This window comes from Scyliorhinus torazame, chromosome 13 (assembly GCF_047496885.1).
Source record: "Scyliorhinus torazame isolate Kashiwa2021f chromosome 13, sScyTor2.1, whole genome shotgun sequence".
NCBI lineage: Eukaryota > Metazoa > Chordata > Chondrichthyes > Carcharhiniformes > Scyliorhinidae > Scyliorhinus > Scyliorhinus torazame.
Genome location: NC_092719.1, coordinates 213,071,694 through 213,089,074, shown reverse-complemented (window position 1 = coordinate 213,089,074; position 17,381 = coordinate 213,071,694). Strand labels below are relative to the sequence as shown.

At 49.4% G+C, this 17,381-nt stretch overlaps 1 protein-coding gene across 2 annotated transcripts in view; it reads left to right on the top strand.

Moving 5' to 3' along the window:
* The window catches only part of LOC140388602 (plexin-A1-like), a 626,216-nt gene that overhangs the window by 484,342 nt on the left and 124,493 nt on the right, over positions 1-17,381 (top strand). For both annotated transcript variants that reach the window (XM_072473037.1, XM_072473038.1), the window contains exons 13-16: positions 10,242-10,393; positions 14,593-14,713; positions 15,585-15,724; positions 16,521-16,691. In XM_072473037.1, the coding sequence (XP_072329138.1) occupies positions 10,242-10,393; positions 14,593-14,713; positions 15,585-15,724; positions 16,521-16,691 (584 nt within the window). The remainder of the gene's footprint in view (positions 1-10,241; positions 10,394-14,592; positions 14,714-15,584; positions 15,725-16,520; positions 16,692-17,381) is intronic.

Below are 17,381 nucleotides of genomic sequence, written 5' to 3'. Positions count from 1 at the left end.
AACACCACATGCGGCACTCCCTCAGTGTTGTCGACCTGGATTTTGGCTTTGGATAGATGAAGCCTCTTGCTTTCAATGACCCTCCGAAACAAGTTTCAGAAATCTGGTGCTAAAAGCATTTCCAAAGTGCCTCAGAATGGCATTTTTTCCCTCAAAAAGCTAAAACGAAACATTTATTTTTAAAATATTTCTCCCCCCCCCAATTAAGGGGCAATTTTTTCTCTCACTTTATCCACAAACCTCACATCACGTCGCTGCCAAGACAATGGGGGAATGTTTGGCCAGTGTTGCAGAAGTGAGCATGGTTGGGAGGAGGCAAGAGTTTGCTTGCTTGCAAACAGTAATTTATCTTTCTCCCTCAACCTCTCTCTCTCTCTCACAATCTCTCTTTCTCTCTCTCTCTCTCGCTCTCTCTCTCGCTTCTTCTCTCTCTCGCTCTTGCTCTCTCTCTCTCTCTCTCCCTCTGGAGCTCTTTCTCGTTCTTGCTCTCTCGTTCTCTTTCTCTGCTGCCCTCTCTCCAACTCGCGCCCCTACTCTCGTTTATTCTGCCTTTCGTCCCTCTTGTGAGGGCGTGCCCGATTTCTGTTCATCCGCTATGGTGCTTGTGGTGGGATATTTGAAACAGGGCGTTCTAACCCATGCCCAGCATTGCCATATCACTCTTCCAGCCTCGTCTGCACCTTGTTGCAAACAATTTCAGTGCTCAACTGTTGGAGTTACCAATCTATTCTTCAGCAGATGTACAGTTAAGTGGGACTTAAATGCATCCCATATATCCCACTTATATTGCAAACGGACCTTGTCTTGTGGAATTAGTGGTTCAGTATATTGGCTCCAATCTCCTCTTAGTTAGAGTTACGAGAGCCAGCATAATGCCTGACTCGCAGGATACAGCTGTATGTCGAATAAATACTTGGCGTTCAAAGGGATGTAAAATTACCTATAATTATACTATTATTGTTATTACGAGGCCGTTACAGCTTTGCTCATCAGTCATAATATTTGTTTTGTCAAGCTACACCTGTCTTTCCATTATGAATAATTCTCTTTAATGAATCACGTTTCCATGCATCTCAGTAACCATGACACTTCAAATAGACCGAAGCCATCTCGCTTGACAGGGTGAACAACCCTGGATTGGTGACAGGGAAGAACGCCAATCCATCCCGGGAATCCAGCCCTGGCTTTGGACTTTGCCACGTCCAAATTGTTTGTCAATCCCTGGCGGATGCAGCAGATGTTCGTAAATTGGATCAATGCTTCCCTCTCCGCGCGAGCCCATCGAGGACCTCTCTGTGAATTACAGGCTGATTACAAGATGAAGCTCGTCACCTGATTAGCCAATTCTCTCCCTGGTCCCCCCCAATCCGGTCTTGCCACAGCTTCTAACTCTCCTTCTCTTTCCATCTTCATCTCTCTCTTTCTGTCACTTTTACCTCCTTCTCTCTATGATCTAGGATTTTTCCAGCTCGATTGTCAATTTTCTTTTTCAAAAAGCATGTTTAAAATTATTAACTGGCTCTAATCTGCGGGATAGAAACTTTTTTTTAATGCTTCACATGAGGTAGGGGAGACGGTGGCGTAGAGGCATTGTCGCTGGACTAGTAACCCCGCGAGCTAGAGCCATGCCCCTGGTTCGAATCACGGCGAGGCAGATGGCGAAATTTGCATTCAGTAAAAATGAATTCAATAAAAATCTGGAATTCAAAGTCTGAAGGTGGCCCTGAAACCATTGCCGATTGTCGTAAAAACCCATCTGGTTCGCTAATGTCCTGCAGGGAAGGAAATCTGTCGTCCTTACCTGGTCAGGTCAACATGTGACTCCAGGTCCACGCAATGTGGTTGCCACTTGAATGCCGTCCGAGATGCGCAATAAATGCTGGACCAGCCAGCAAGGCCCAAGAAAAATGAGCGTCGCTGGCCAGGCCCATCCCTAATTGCCCTCGAGAAGGTGGTGATGAGCGGCCTTCTTGATCCGCTGTCGTCCACGTGATGTAGGTACACCCACCGTGCAGTTAGGGAGGCAGCTCCAGGGTTTTGACCCAGTGACAATGAAGAAACGACGATATATTTTCTGGTGATGATGTTTCCCTGTGCTGAAGGTGCTCCTGACCTTCGAGGTGGCAGAGGTCACTTGTTTGCGAGGTTCCCTCGGAACAGACTCGGCAAATTGCCCCTTAGTGCCCAAAAGTGCCCTTAGTGTTGGGTGGGGTTGCTGGGTTCCGGGGATAGGGTGGACGTGTGGGCTCGGGTAGGGTGCTCTTTCCAAGAGCCGGTGCAGACTCGATGGGCCGAATGGCCTCCTTCTGTACTGTAAGTTCTATGATTCTATGATCATGGGGCTTTTCACAGTAACTTCATTGCAGTGGTAATGTAAGTCTACTTGTGACAATAAAAAGCTCATTATTATTATCTGCGTCTCCTGTGCCCTGGCAGTTGAAAAATGTTAACAGAGTGAATGGGCTCCCCTAATGCATGTTAAGCAGAGTCCCTGAAAGTGTGGTCTTGCATGTGCCTTAGTTGCCTGGCTTAGTTTTAAAGAACATGAGTGTTGTGCGGCATCTTGCTATTCTCAACCGGTGTCCCAGAGTGATTCACAGAATGAGTTACTTTGCGGCACGGTCACTACTGCGTCGGCAAATTGAAGCGACCAGTTGGCGCACAGCAAGACCCCACAAGCAGGAAATGAGATGAATGAGCGGTTTTGAACGGCCCGGCGCGGAATGCTGCCCAGGACACCGTGAGTAAGTGACACTGAGTCACAAAGGGAGAGGTCAGAGCAGGCGATTGAGGGAGGTTCGTCAAAGAGTTTTGCTCGAAGGAGAGGAAAGAGATGTGGAGGGAGGGATCGTGAGAGTTTTAAGGCCAAGGCACCAGAAAACTGATGCCTCTTCGAGAAAGGTGGCACCCCGACATTGCAGCATGGTCTCAGCAGCTCACTGAACTGTCAGCTCTGCTGCCAAGCTCAATCTGGACTGGAATCCACCCCAATATGTTGAAAGGAAGGCCAAGTGCTTAAAGCACTTCAGGTTGGACAATTCAAGAGGTCACATGTCATGCCGGAAGCCTTGGTCATGCTGCACTGGTCTTTCCTGACTTTTTAAATACAGTTAATGTATTGTAGGGTCTCAACAAGGCCGTGTGATGGCAAGTCCCTCTCATGCGTTACTGGCTCTGGTCAGGTTAGATCCTCTCCCCAGGATTTCTAGTCGTGCCTGGGAATGTGCCCTTACGAGTCCCAGATCTGGGGCGAAATTCTCCGGAAACGGCGCGATGTCCGCCGACTGGCGCCCAAAACAGCGCAAATCAGTCGGGCATCGCGCCGCCCCAAAGGTGCGGAATGCTCCGCATCTTTGGGGGCCGAGCCCCAACCTTAAGGGGCTAGGTCGGCGCCGGACGAATTTCCGCCCCGCCAGCTGGCGGAAAAGGCCTTTGGTGCCCCGCCAGCTGGCGCGGAAATGACATCTCCGGGCGGCGCATGCGCGGGAGTGTTAGCGGCCACTCACGGCATCCCCGTGCATGCGCTGTGCAGAGAGTCTCTTCCGCCTCCGCCATGGTGGAGACCGTGGCAAAGGCAGAAGGGAAAGAGTGCCCCCACGGCACAGGCCCGCCCGCGGATCGGTGGGCCCCGATCGTGGGCCAGGCCACCGTGGGGGCACCCCACGGGGCCAGATCGCCCCGCGCGCCCCCCCCCCAGGACCCCGGAGCCCGCCCGCGCCGCCTTGTCCTGCCGGTAAGGTAGGTGGTTTAATTTACGCCGGCGGGACAGGCATTTTAGCGGCGGGACTTTGGCCCATCCGGGCGGGAGAATCGCGGGGGGGGGTGGCCGCCAACCGGCGCGGCGCGATTCCCGCCTCCGCCGAATATCCGGTGGTGGAGAATTCGGCAACCGGCGGGGGCGGGATTCACGCCAGGCCCCGGCGAGGGGTCGGAGAATCTCGCCCCTGAGTGCTCAACAATTATAGGAGGCTCAACGCATCATATGACAAGCGGAGAAAGCTCCCGTTCTATCCGTTGTCTTTGTAGACACCTCCCTGAGTGAGGTTGCCATCTCGATGCCCGATTTGTGCTTTGTAATCATGCCTCTTCACACATGAACTCGTGTGTGAAGCTATATACAGCCAAATAATTTGTTTAGAAAAAGAACCTATATTAATTTAAGGAAGAGTCCAAAATCAGGTTGTGTGAGAGGAAGGGGACAAGCGATTGTGGGACTTTGTCTGAATGGATAAACTGAGAGGAATCTGCATGACTTTTCCCCATCTTGTTTTATCGTGTGATCCTCTAATCCGGGAAGAAACTTTGATGTTGCCAGTCAGGGTTTGCTTTGAATCTGTGTCGCGAGGTAACTCACTGAATTGCTCAGTCCTGCCAGATCCCCCACCCTGGCTCCAGTTCCGCGTAGCTTCCGGAGAAACATCCGTCTTGCTGCCGACGATCCTTTTGTCGAAAAATAAGAATAACTTTCAGGATCTGCGGTTAGTCCCAAGCCAGCCTGGCAGCTTGACGCTGAGAGTGAATGAGGCACCTTGCTTGTCTGAGAGAGTCTTTGAAACTCCATCAGGAATGCGTGTTTTCCAGTCAGCCTGACTCTGCTGTAATTGAAGCTGCCTTCAATGAATTCTCTCTCCGTTTCATCAGACTTCCAGTGATCTGCAAATCCGACGGCTCCTGATGCACGGCTTGTGCTGTGTGAACTTGTTTCTGCAGCGCTCAAGTATCAGAATGTTGTTTTATTTTGGACTATGTCATGCAAATTGGATTTCAATGTCAGCGAATACAAGTCGCCCATTTTTGGACTTAAAAAGAATGGAACAGGGTGCTTTCCGAATGATGGAAAGCAAGAAGAGATCGAAGGAGACTTGGCCGGTGGGTGGGAGCGGGGGCGGGGGACACGCACGCTGCGGTGGGGGTGTTGGTGGTCTCGGTACGCGCATCATTAAAATGCCATGGCCGGTGCAGAAAATAATCAAGAAAGGCCAATGGGGGGGGACAGCACGGTGGCACAGTGGGTTAGCCCTGCTGCCTCATGCCGCTGAGGTCCCAGGTTCGATCCCGGCTCTGGGTCACTGTCCGTGTGGAGTTTGCACATTCTCCCCGTGTTTGCGTGGGTTTCGCCCCCCACAACCCAAAGATGTGCAGGGTAGGTGGATTGGCCACGCTAAATTGCCCCTTAATTGGGAAAAATGAATTGGGTACTCTAAAATTATTTTTTTTAAAAAGAAAGGTGAATGAAATGAAAATCGCTTATTGTCACAAGTAGCCTTCAAATGAAGTTACTGTGAAAAGCCCCTAGTCGCCACATTCCGGCACCTGTTCGGGGAGGCTGGTACGGGAATTGAACCCGCGCTGCTGGCCTTGTTCTGCAATACAAGCCAGCTGTTTAGCCCACTGTGCTAAACCTTGCCTCTAGAATGCTGGCCTGTATATCTGGAGGACTACAACGTAAGAAGACAGAGTCACACCCGAACCAGACAAACCCCCAGTTCGATCACACCTCGAACGCTGTCAGAGGCTCTGGGCACCGCGCTTAGGAAGGATGTTTTGGCCTGGGGTGGGAGTGCAGTTGGGCTGGTTTAGCACACTGGGCTAAATCGCTGGCTTTTAAAGCAGACCAAGCAGGCCAGCAGCACGGTTCAATTCCCGTAATAGCCTCCCCGCACAGGCGCCGGAATGTGGCGACTAGGGGCTTTTCCCCAGTAACTTCATTTGAAGCCGACTTGTGACAATAAGCGATTTTCATTTCAGTGCAGACTTATCAGAACAGGGGTAAAATTAGGTGGAGACAATAAACTCGGGCTGTATCCCATAGAATTTAAAAGATTAAGAAGCAATTTGATTGTAACTTACAAGATATTAAGGGGAGCTGGTAGCGTAGACGGAGAGAAACTATTTCTCCTGGTTTTAGGAGTGTAGGACTCAGACCACAGTGTAAACGTTTGAAGTACAACTTTCACAAGTGGAATTAGGAAGGCCTCCCCATAGATGTTTGGAGATCTCAAGTGACAGTTGATGCCAGGGCCAATTGTTCATTTTAAATCTGAGATCATCTTTGTTAACCAAAGAGATTAAGGGACGTGTGGCAAAGGCAGTTTTATGGAATGTGGTCACAAATCAGTCGTGATCTGCGTCAGGGTTAAGTGGCCCACTTCTGTTCCTATGTTCCTGGCTGTATATTATTACATCTATTCACGATTTTAAACACCCTTTGGGATTCATTCTTATGGAGAATCCTGGGCAATGGGATCTGGCTCGGCGGGATCAAATCAATAACATTGACCTGTGTTTACCTTCGTGCCAGTGGCAGTGGTTGGCCACTATTGGCCAGAGGGTGGGGTCTTCAGGACCTTCGGTCCTGCCGATATTTGCGGGGTTTTGTTTACCCGCCAATCCGTCGCCGGGGAATACGTTGGGCGGGGGGATGTCATCATTGGCGGGACATTGCAAGGTGCTTCGCAGGACCATTATAAAACAAAGACGTGCAGGTTAGGTGGATTGGCCGTGATAAATTGCCCTTCGTGACCGAAACGTTTGGGAGGGGTTATGAGGATAAGGTGGAAGTGAGGGCTTAAGTGGGTCGGTGCAGACTCGATGGGCCGAACGGCCTCCTTCTGCACTGTGCGTTCTATGTTCTAATGTTTGATTCAAGCCACGTAGAGTCATAAAATGGTTTCGGCTCAGAAGGAGGCCATTCACTCTGTTGTTCTGGGCTAGCCCTCTGAAGGAGCAATTCATCCCGTGTCACCACCCCGCCTCCTCTCTGTACCTTTTTCTTTTGCAGATAACGACCTAGTTCCCTCTTGAAAGTCTCGATTGAATCTGCCTCCACCACACTCTTAGGCAGCGCATTCCAGATCCTGACCATTCGCTACCTGAAAAAGTTTCTCTTCACGTCACCATTGCTTCTTTTGATAATTACCTTAAAACTGTGTCCTCTTGTTCTCAATCCTCCCGTCAATGGGAGCAGTCTCTCTCGCTATCTGTTCTGCCCAGATCCCTCATGACTTTGAACACCTCGATCAAATCTCCTCTCCACCTTCTCTCCTCGCCAGGGAGAACAGTCCCAGCTTCTCCAATCTTAGAAAAAAAAACATAGAAAAATACAGCACAGAACAGGCCCTTCGGCCCACGATGTTGTGCCGAACCTTTGTCCTAGCTTAATCATAGATTATCATAGAATTTACAGTGCAGAAGGAGGCCATTCGGCCCTTTGAGTCTGCACCGGCTCTTGGAAAGAGCACCCTACCCAAACTCAACACTTCCACCCAACACCAAGGGCAATTTGGACATTAAGGGCAATTTATCATTGGCCAATTCACCTAACCCGCACATCTTTGGACTGTGGGAGAAAACCGGAGCACCCGGAGGAAACCCACGCAGACACGGGGAGGACGTGCAGACTCCGCACAGACAGTGACCCAAGCCGGAATCGAACCTGGGACCCTGGAGCTGTGAAGCAATTGTGCTATCCACAATGCTACCGTGCTGCCCTTGAGAACAAATAAATCTACACTATCATTTTACTGTAATCCATGTACCTATCCAATAGCTGCTTGAAGGTCCCTAATGTTTCCGACTCAACTACTTCCACAGGCAGTGCATTCCATGCCCCCACTACTCTCTGGGTAAAGAACCTACCTCTGATATCCCTCCTATATCTTCCACCTTTCACCTTAAATTTATGTCCCCTTGTAATGGTTTGTTCCACCCGGGGAAAAAGTCTCTGACTGTCTACTCTATCTATTCCCCTGATCATCTTATAAACCTCTATCAAGTCGCCCCTCATCCTTCTCCGTTCTAATGAGAAAAGACCTAGCACCCTCAACCTTTCCTCGTAAGACCTACTCTCCATTCCAGGCAACATCCTGGTAAATCTTCTTTGCACCTTTTCCAAAGCTTCCACATCCTTCCTAAAATGAGGCGACCAGAACTGTACACAGTACTCCAAATGTGGCCTTACCAAAGTTTTGTACAGCTGCATCATCACCTCACGGCTCTTAAATTCAATCCCTCTGTTAATGAACGCGAGCACACCAGAGGCCTTCTTCACAGCTCTATCCACTTGAGTGGCAACTTTCAAAGATGTATGAACATAGACCCCAAGATCTCTCTGCTCCTCCACATTGCCAAGAACTCTACCGTTAACCCTGTATTCCGCATTCATATTTATCCTTCCAAAATGGACAACCTCACACTTTTCAGGGTTAAACTCCATCTGCCACTTCTCAGCCCAGCTCTGCATCCTATCTATGTCTCTTTGCAGCCGACAACAGCCCTCCTTACTATCCACAACTCCACCAATCTTCGTATCGTCTGCAAATTTACTGACCCACCCTTCAACTCCCTCATCCAAGTCATTAATGAAAATCACAAACAGCAGAGGACCCAGAACTGATCCCTGCGGTACGCCACTGGTAACTGGGATCCAGGCTGAATATTTGCCATCCACCACCACTCTCTGACTTCTATCGGTTGGCCAGTTCGTTATCCAACTGGCCAAATTTCCCACTATCCCATGCCTCCTTACTTTCTGCATAAGCCTACCATGGGGAACTTTATCAAATGCCTTACTAAAATCCATGTACACTACATCCACTGCTTTACCTTCATCCACATGCTTGGTTACCTCCTCAAAGAATTCAATAAGATTTGTAAGGCAAGACCTACCCCTCACAAATCCGTGCTGACTATCCCTAATCAAGCAGTGTCTTTCCAGATGCTCAGAAATCCTATCCTTCAGTACCCTTTCCATTACTTTGCCTACCACCGAAGTAAGACTAACTGGCCTGTAATTCCCAGGGTTATCCCGAGTCCCTTTTTCCTACATCACTGACGTATTTACCTGTGTAACCGAAGATACAATGATATGGGGCAGGTGACTCAAAAGCTTGAAGAAGGAGGTAGATTTTAAGGCGTGTCCTTGGGGAGGCGAGTGAGTGTGAGATGCAAAGAGTTTAAGGGGGGAATTCGAGTTTAGGGCCTTGGCAACTGAAAGCATGGCCGCCAATGATGGAGTGGGAAGAAGGAGGAATTGGACGAGTTGCAGAGGGTTGGAGGGCTGGAGGAGGTTACATAAACTGGGGAGGGGTGAAGCCATGGAGGCGTTTGAACAAGAGGATGATCATTTTAAAAATCAGGGGTGTTTTTTTAACCCGGAACTGGCGTGGATCAGCAAGCATGGGTGATAGGTAAACAGAATGGGGTGTGAGTTAAGAGATGGACAACAGAGTTCTGGATGAGCACAGGTTTGCAAGGTGGGGGTGACATCCAAAGGGAATATTCAGGGAGTGAAGTCTGGAGCCCAGTGAGGATGCAGTCATTGAAATAAATTAATCTGAATCCTAATTGCTGCCTTCGACTGGGCTGTTTTCGAGACTGGTAGCCCTGAATTTCCAAGCGTAATTGTCCTTCTCCATTGTTGCTGGCAGAATTACTGTCAGGTGACATTCTCGCTGGTGCAAATGTTTCCGACTCTTTCCTGTTCCGTGAAGCTGTCTGATTTCGGGTCATTGTCCTTTAGCTTCTCCAACAGAAATGGTGCCAAAGAAATCCCACAATCACTTTTCAATGATCTCCGGTTTATTTGCGTCATTGCATGCGGTGGAAATTTGCGTTGATTTATTGTTCAAAATGGTCCACATGGTGGACGAAGCAAAGTGTTAATGAAAGGAGGTGGGAATGACGGCTATTATCCTGCTGGAACTTTGCACTGCCAGGTCTTGAGGGATGGAATCCCATCATCAGTCCTCATGGGCTCAGGCGCTGCTTTCAGCCCTGGCAGTGGGTCGACACAGCGTGACGGGGAAACCCATATCATTGTTTCATTTTGTATCTCTGATGAGCTGTAAACCATTGGCCGATCTCCCCTGCCCTTCAAAACCTTCCACTAGATTCCTCAGAGATTCTGGGGAGAATGGTCCGTGTATTCCGTTATTTGGTGGGACATTTTAACCCTGTATTTTATTTGTGTGGCCTTCTGTCCTTATTATCGTCCTGGGTCTTGTTTACCGTCTTCTGGGTGTGGCATTCCCACACGCGTAGGAGCCGAAATACCGGCATTCCCGATTCCTCCCGGGTTCCATGATCCACAAAAAGGGGGAAAATCCTTTATTTACTGATGTGTCTTGGAGGTGCGGCCATGGGGACGACGGAGAGGATCGAGAACGCTGCAAATGCGCTCAGTCACATGCTCACCTGGGTTTTGAGCTCAGTTTCTCAACTCTGTAACCTTCTATCCACAGTTGGAACCAGCGACTGGGCCCAAGGAAGGAGGAACCCGGTTGACGATTACAGGAGTAAATCTGGGCTTGACGTTCTCCGAAATCCGCAATGGGGTGCACGTCGGACGGGTGCGGTGCATTCCCATTCCAGAGGAGTACATCAGCGCTGAGCAGTAAGTGTGTAGGACCATGTTGCACTCGATCCCTCCAAGCCACCGAACCTTCACCTCAATCCGATTGAATGAGACCCAGACTTGGAGACTTGGCTGCTAGACTTTAACGGGTTGTGCTCATTTCTTTCTTTCCTGTTGACTCGATGTTGGAATTCACGGTGGTTCCCAATAGGGACCCAATTTACTTTGCTGATTTTTAAGGAGATGCAGGCATAAGGCTTTGGAACCCACAGACATACTGTTGTAAATTAACAGTTTACCAGCTAACCATTCCCCTGATTGTGCAGGCTGGATCCCTGTTCAGGAGAGGTAGTGATAGAGCATACAGTGCAGAAGGAGGCCATTCGGCCCATCGAGTCTGCACCGACCCACTTAAGCCCTCACTTCCACCCTATCCCTACAACCCAATAACCCCTCCTAACCTTTTTGCACACTAAGGGCAATTTTGCGCGGCCAATCCACCTAACCTACACGTCTTTGGACTCCGGGAGGAATCCGGAGCACCCGGAGGAAACTCACGCAGACACGGGGAGAACGTGCAGACTGCGCACAGACAGCGACCCAGCGGGGGATCGAACCTGGGGCCCTGGCGCTGTGAAGCCACAGTGCTAGCTACTATGCTACTGTGCCGCCCTCCGTGCTGTAATGGTAATATCGCGTGCCCAGTAATCCAGAGACCCCAGGCTAGATACCCCTGGCAACATGCAGCGGGTGGAATTTAAATGTAATTAATTATTAAAATCTGAAATTGAAAGCTAGTCTCAGTAATACTGACCATGGCAGCTATCATCATAAAAACCCACCTGGCTCACTAATGCCTGCCATCCTTAACTGGTCTGATCTACATGTGACTCTAGACCCGTGGTCGACTCTTAACTGCTCTCTGAGATGATCTAGCAAGCCGCTCGGTTCGAGGGCAATTAGGAATTAGGCAACAAGTGGCTTTGCCAGCGATGCCGTCACCCCATCAAGGGTGGCAGGGTGGCACAGTGGTTAGCACTGCTGCCTCACAGCTCCAGGGTCCCAGGTTCAATTTGGGCCTTGGGTCACTGTCTGTGCGGAGTCTGCACGTTCTCCCCGTGTCTGCGTGGGTTTCCTCCGGGTGCTCCGGTTTCCTCCCACAGTCCAAAGATGCCCAGGTTAGGTGGAATGGCCATGATAAATTGCCCCTTAGTATCCAAAAAGGTTAGATCAGGTTACTGGGTTACGGGGATAGGGTGGCGGCATGGGTTTAAGCAGGGTACTCTTTCCAAGGGACGGTGCAGACTCGATGGGTTGAATGGCCTCCTTCTGCACTGTAAATTCTATGATTCTCTGATCAAAGAATTAAAACAAAAAACCTGTTGGTGCACTGGCTGCGTGGGTTTCCTCCGGGTGCTCTGGTTTCCCCCCACGAGTCCCGAAAGACACGCTATTAGTTGAATTAGACAGTCTGAATTCTCCCGCTGTGTACCCGAACAGGCGCCGGAATGTGGCGACTACGGGATTTTCACAGTAACTTACTTCACTGCAGTGTAAATAATAATACTCTTTTATTGTCACAAGCAGGCTTACATTAACACTGCAATGAAGTTACTGTGAAAAGCCCCTAGTCCCCACATTCCGGCGCCTGTCCAGGTACACAGAGGGAGAATTCAGAATTCTCAGCCAGTACGGGAATTGAACTGGTCTTGTTTTGCATTACAAACCAGCTGTCTAGCCACTGAGCTAAACCGGGATGTGAGCCTACTTGTGACAATTAAGATTATTAGAGTTATTAGATTTCTAGGATTAGGTGGAGCTGAGTGTGAAGAAACTCCTATGGCAGCTCCACTGCCCAGCGATAGGTCAATTCCTTCAGGCCCTATCAATCCATCCAGCAGGACAATTCACCATCAGCACCACCCTGGAGTATTTCAGAATAGTCAGCGCAAGTCTTAAATTCCCAAGGACTCGCGGAATCATAGAATCATAGAATTTACAGTGCAGAAGGAGGCCATTCGGCCCATCGAGTCTGCACCGGCTCTTGGAAAGAGCACCCCACTTAAAGCCCACACCTCCACCCCATCCCTGTAACCCTGTGACCCCATCTAACCTAAGGGCATTTTAGCATGGCCAATCGACCCAACCTGCACATCTTTGGACTGTGGGATGAAACCGGAGCACCCGGAGGAAACCCACGCAGACACGGGGAGAACGTGCAGACTCCGCACAGACAGTGACCCAGCTGGGAATCGAACCTGGGACCATGGCGCTGTGAAACGAACCACTATGCTACCATGCTGAATAAAGCAAACGCTCAGTAAGGGCACAGTGCATTGGAGCATTAAGAAGCAACTTTGCCTGTGGCTGGTGATAGTTTTTTCTTTCTCTGACTTTTCCCAATCCAAGCCATTTGACACATAGAGAGATTTAGTGGCGGCGCGATGAGCAAACATCAAAGGGGGGAAATACAGAGGAGAGGGAATGGATCACGTTTGAAGAGTGGCATGAGCTGAGGCAGGGAGGAGGGGACTCTGAGGTGCGTGGATCGCAAGCGATTAATTGAGGAATAGATGGAATGGCTCGTTGGCTGAGGTCTTGGCTTGTCCTGGCTTGGAGGTGTGACATGAGGAGGGTGGGAAATGCACAGCCTGTCCTCACCAGTGCCAACATAATCTATTCATGATTTCCTGGCACTGGAGATAAGAGTTAGTGTCATATCAAATCAAAATGCTAGCCGCAATGCGAAATCCTACCCCACATCTTCTCCTGAAATTTGTCTCGGGGCCAACAACAAATGGAATGCCAGTGAAAATCAGACCCCAGAAGCTCCATTTAAATACAGCACACATTGATGTAATTCACTCAGCTGATGATAAATGCGTCCTACGTAAAGTGATTTTAGACTGTCAACCCAGTTCCCCCCAAATATAGACCTGTGCAAAGATACACCTAATTCAGCTTGATTTGATAAACTTACCAGAAAATCAATCTTACTAGGAGATGCTCTTTGTGGAAAATTGGAAAATATCCAATCAATAATACAAGTAGCATGTCTCTGAGATTCGGATTCATTGTGTGTGTGCGGCACTTTACCCTCTATCTAACCCCGTGCTGTACCTGTCCTGGGAGTGTTTGATGGGGACAGTGTAGAGGGAGCTTTACTCTGTATCTAACCCCGTGCTGTACCTGTCCTGGGAGTGTTTGATGGGGACAGTGTAGAGGGAGCTTTACTCTGTATCTAACCCCGTGCTGTACCTGTCCTGGGAGTGTTTGATGGGGACAGTGTAGAGGGAGCTTTGCTCTGTATCTAACCCCGTGTTGTACCTGTCCTGGGAGTGTTTGATGGGGACAGTGTAGAGGGAGCTTTATTCTGTATCTAACCCCGTGTTGTACCTGTCCTGGGAGTGATTGATGCGGACAGTGCAGAGGGAACTTTACTCTGTATGTAACCCCGTGTGGTACCTGTCCTGGGACTGTTTGATGCAGACAGTATAGAGGGAGCTTTATTCTGTATCTAACCCCGTGTTGTACCTGTCCTGGGAGTGATTGATGCGGACAGTGCAGAGGGAGCTTTACTCTGTATCTAACCCCGTGCTGTACCTGTCCTGGGAGTGTTTGATGGGGACAGTGTAGAGGGAGTTTTACTCTGTATCTAACCCCGTGCTGTACCTGTCCTGGGAGTGTTTGATGGGGACAGTGTAGAGGGAGCTTTACTCTGTATCTAACCCCATGCTGTACCTGTCCTGGGAGTGTTTGATGGGGACAGTGCAGAGGGAGCTTTACTCTGTATCTAACCCCGTGCTGTACCTGTCCTGGGAGTGTTTGTTGGGGACAGTGTAGAGGGAGCTTTACTCTGTATCTAACCCCGTGCTGTACCTGTCCTGGGAGTGTTTGATGGGGACAGTGTCGAGGGAGTTTTGCTTTGTATCTAACCCCGTGCTGTAGCTGATTTAGAAGTATTGATGCCAAAAACTGACTGGCTGAAACGGGAATGCTCCCATTTCCCAGCATTCCATCCCTCAACTTATGGAGCTCAACATTTCCAGGCTCCATTTTCAGAGAAGGGGAAATGGTATATGTGTACAACATTGGGGATCCTGAAATGGCGAGAAGGAAATGCATTTAAAACAAGAAGATCTTTGAGTGTGATTTGGTTGGAAGCAACGGATAGATTTCTTTGGATGCGCTGCTGTGTTGGGTAGGAATAATTGAGGCTCCTCAACTGTGATCTGCAGGATTGTGTGCGATATGGAGAAGGCCGACCTGCAGACAGCAAAGAAAGGTTTTGTGGAGGTCTGCGTTGTGACCTGCGATGATGAGTATCGTGCGATCTCGTCCGAGCCCTTCACCTTTGTGGTAAGAGTCACACGTGTAACAAGAGTGAGTCTTTGATTTCCTGCAAGATCCTCAATGCAGGAAGTGAGGTAAGTGCGGCCTTGGCGGAGGGGAGTTTCCCCGCAAAAGCCCACCAAGCTGCCCCCCTCAATGGACCCCTGCAACGAACGCCCCACCTCCCCCGCACTGCTCCCGGCACAGGGCTCAGGACCAGGTTACTGCCCAGTCATGACCCTCTTTCGCTTTTCCCCTCGGGAGGGGGGGGGGTCTGTGCTTTCCTGCGCAACCCCGCGGTATCTGCGCCAGGTTCCTGTTTGTCAGGACCTGTTGTACACCTTGTCAATGTGACATGGTAATGGAATCCTCATGTGGGGGGACGTGAGGGGCTGGTTTAGCACAGTGGGCTAAACAGCTGGCTTGCAATGTAGAACAAACTAGCAGCGGGGGTTCAATTCCCGTACCGGCCTCCCCGAACAGGCGCCAGAATGTGGCCACCAGGGGCTTTTCACAGTAACTTAATTGAAGCCTACTTGTGACAATAAGCGATTATTATTATTAATAGAGCAGGGAAACCCACAAATAATATGTTAATATATGGAAATGGAGTTCCTGGCCTGCCATGGCAGGAACCCCATTATGTCATTGGCTGAGACAATCAGAACGGGAAATCCCAGCAGCATAAAAGCCATTTAAGAACTCCCGTTGGATTCTCCGCACCAATTAGCTATCACGCTCGCGGGAAAAAATGGGTGGGGGGGGGGGGGGGCCGCGGAATTGTCCCCGCCTCTGTCTCTCGCTCTGTTTTTCTCTGTGTGCGTTTCCCTGCTGCCGATGCCCCAGTTTGTTACTAAGATCAGCGTTTATCTTTCCTTTCCCTCCCACCCTCCCCAAGACGCCAAGATTTACCAAGGTGATACCTTCCCAGGGACCTGTGTCCGGAGGCAGCCAAGTGACGATTCTGGGGGTGCATCTCGATGCAGGAAGTTCCGTGGAGGTTTACGTTGGAGAATCTGGTGTCTGCCAGTTCAAAAGGTAAAAGGAAAATGTGCAATTAACATAATTCTCAGGGAGGTCTTGTGATGGGTTCTCAATAGTCCCGCATATCTTTCCTTCTCATCGATTTATCTAAGTTCCTCTTGGAAGTTCTGTTGAATCTGCATTTTATTTTTCTTATCTTTAAAAATAAATTTAGAGTACCCAATTCATTCTTTCCAATTAAAGGGCCAGTCCACCTACCCTGCGCATCTTTGGGTTGTGGGGGCGAAACCCACACAGACACGGGGAGAATGTGCAAACTCCACACGGTCAGTGACCCAGAGCCCGGATCGAACCTGGGACCTCGGCGCCATGAGGCAGCAGTGCTAACCACTGCGCCACCCTGCTGCCCGATATTTTTTTAATTATTTATTTTTGGGATGTGAACATCATGGGCAACATGTATGGCCGATTCCTAATGGCCCTTGAGCAGGTCGTGGGGAACCAGCTACTTTTCCATTTCAGAGGGGCAGTTAAATGCCAACCACATTACTGTGAGTCTGGAGTCACGTGTAGGCCAGACCAGGGAAGCACAGCAGATTTCCACCTCCCATGGGGCCTTGATAAATCGGATTGATTTTTGGTTGTCGCATGACCATTATTACCGTGATTAGCATTTCACCCCTGATTTATTAATTAATTGGATTTAAATTCCTCCAGGTACCCTGGCAGATTTTGAACATGTATCTCTGGAGATTTAACCCGGGCTTCTGGATTGCTAACCTGTAACATGAGGCGTTGCATTCCTGTGACTTGCTTGCCTGCTTCCCTCATGCTCCGTTCTTGTTTTCAGGAGAGATTCAGGAGAGATCATCTGTGTGACATCTGCATCGACAAAGGGAATTGGCCCGGCTTCCATCCTTATCCATATCAACCGAGCTCAGCTGGTAAACCCCAGTGTGAAATACAACTACACCGAAGATCCCACCATCTCCAAAATGGAGCCTAAGTGGACCATTTGCAGGTAACTGTTCTTGGCAACTGAGAATTTAAAAAAAATAATAATTTAGAGTACCCATCACAGCCTGGTATGGCAACTGCTCGGCCCAGGACCGCAAGAAACTTCAGAGAGTCGTGAACACCGCGCAGTCCATCACACGAACCTGCCTCCCACCCATTGACTCCATCTACACCTCCCGCTCGCTGCCTGGGGAAAGCGGGCAGCATAATCAAAGATCCCTCCCACCCGGCTTACTCACTCTTCCAACTTCTTCCATCGGGCAGGAGATACAGAAGTCTGAGAACACGCACGAACAGACTCAAAAACAGCTTCTTCCCCACTGTTACCAGACTCCTAAATGACCCTCTTATGGACTGACCTCATTAACACTACACCCTGTATGCTTCACCCGATGCCAGTGCTTATGTAGTTACATTGTATATGTTGTGTTGCCCTATTATGTATTTTCTTTTCTTCCCTTTTCTTCCCATGTACTTAATGATCTGTTGAGCTGCTCGCAGAAAAATACTTTTCACTGTACCTCGGTACACGTGACAATAAACAAATCCAATCCAATCCAATCCAATTAATTTTTTCCAATTAAGGGGCAATTTAGCATGGCCAATCCACCTACCCTGCACATCTTTGAGTTGTGGGGGCGAAACCCACGCAGACACGGGGAGAATGTGCAAACTCCACACGGACAGTGACCCA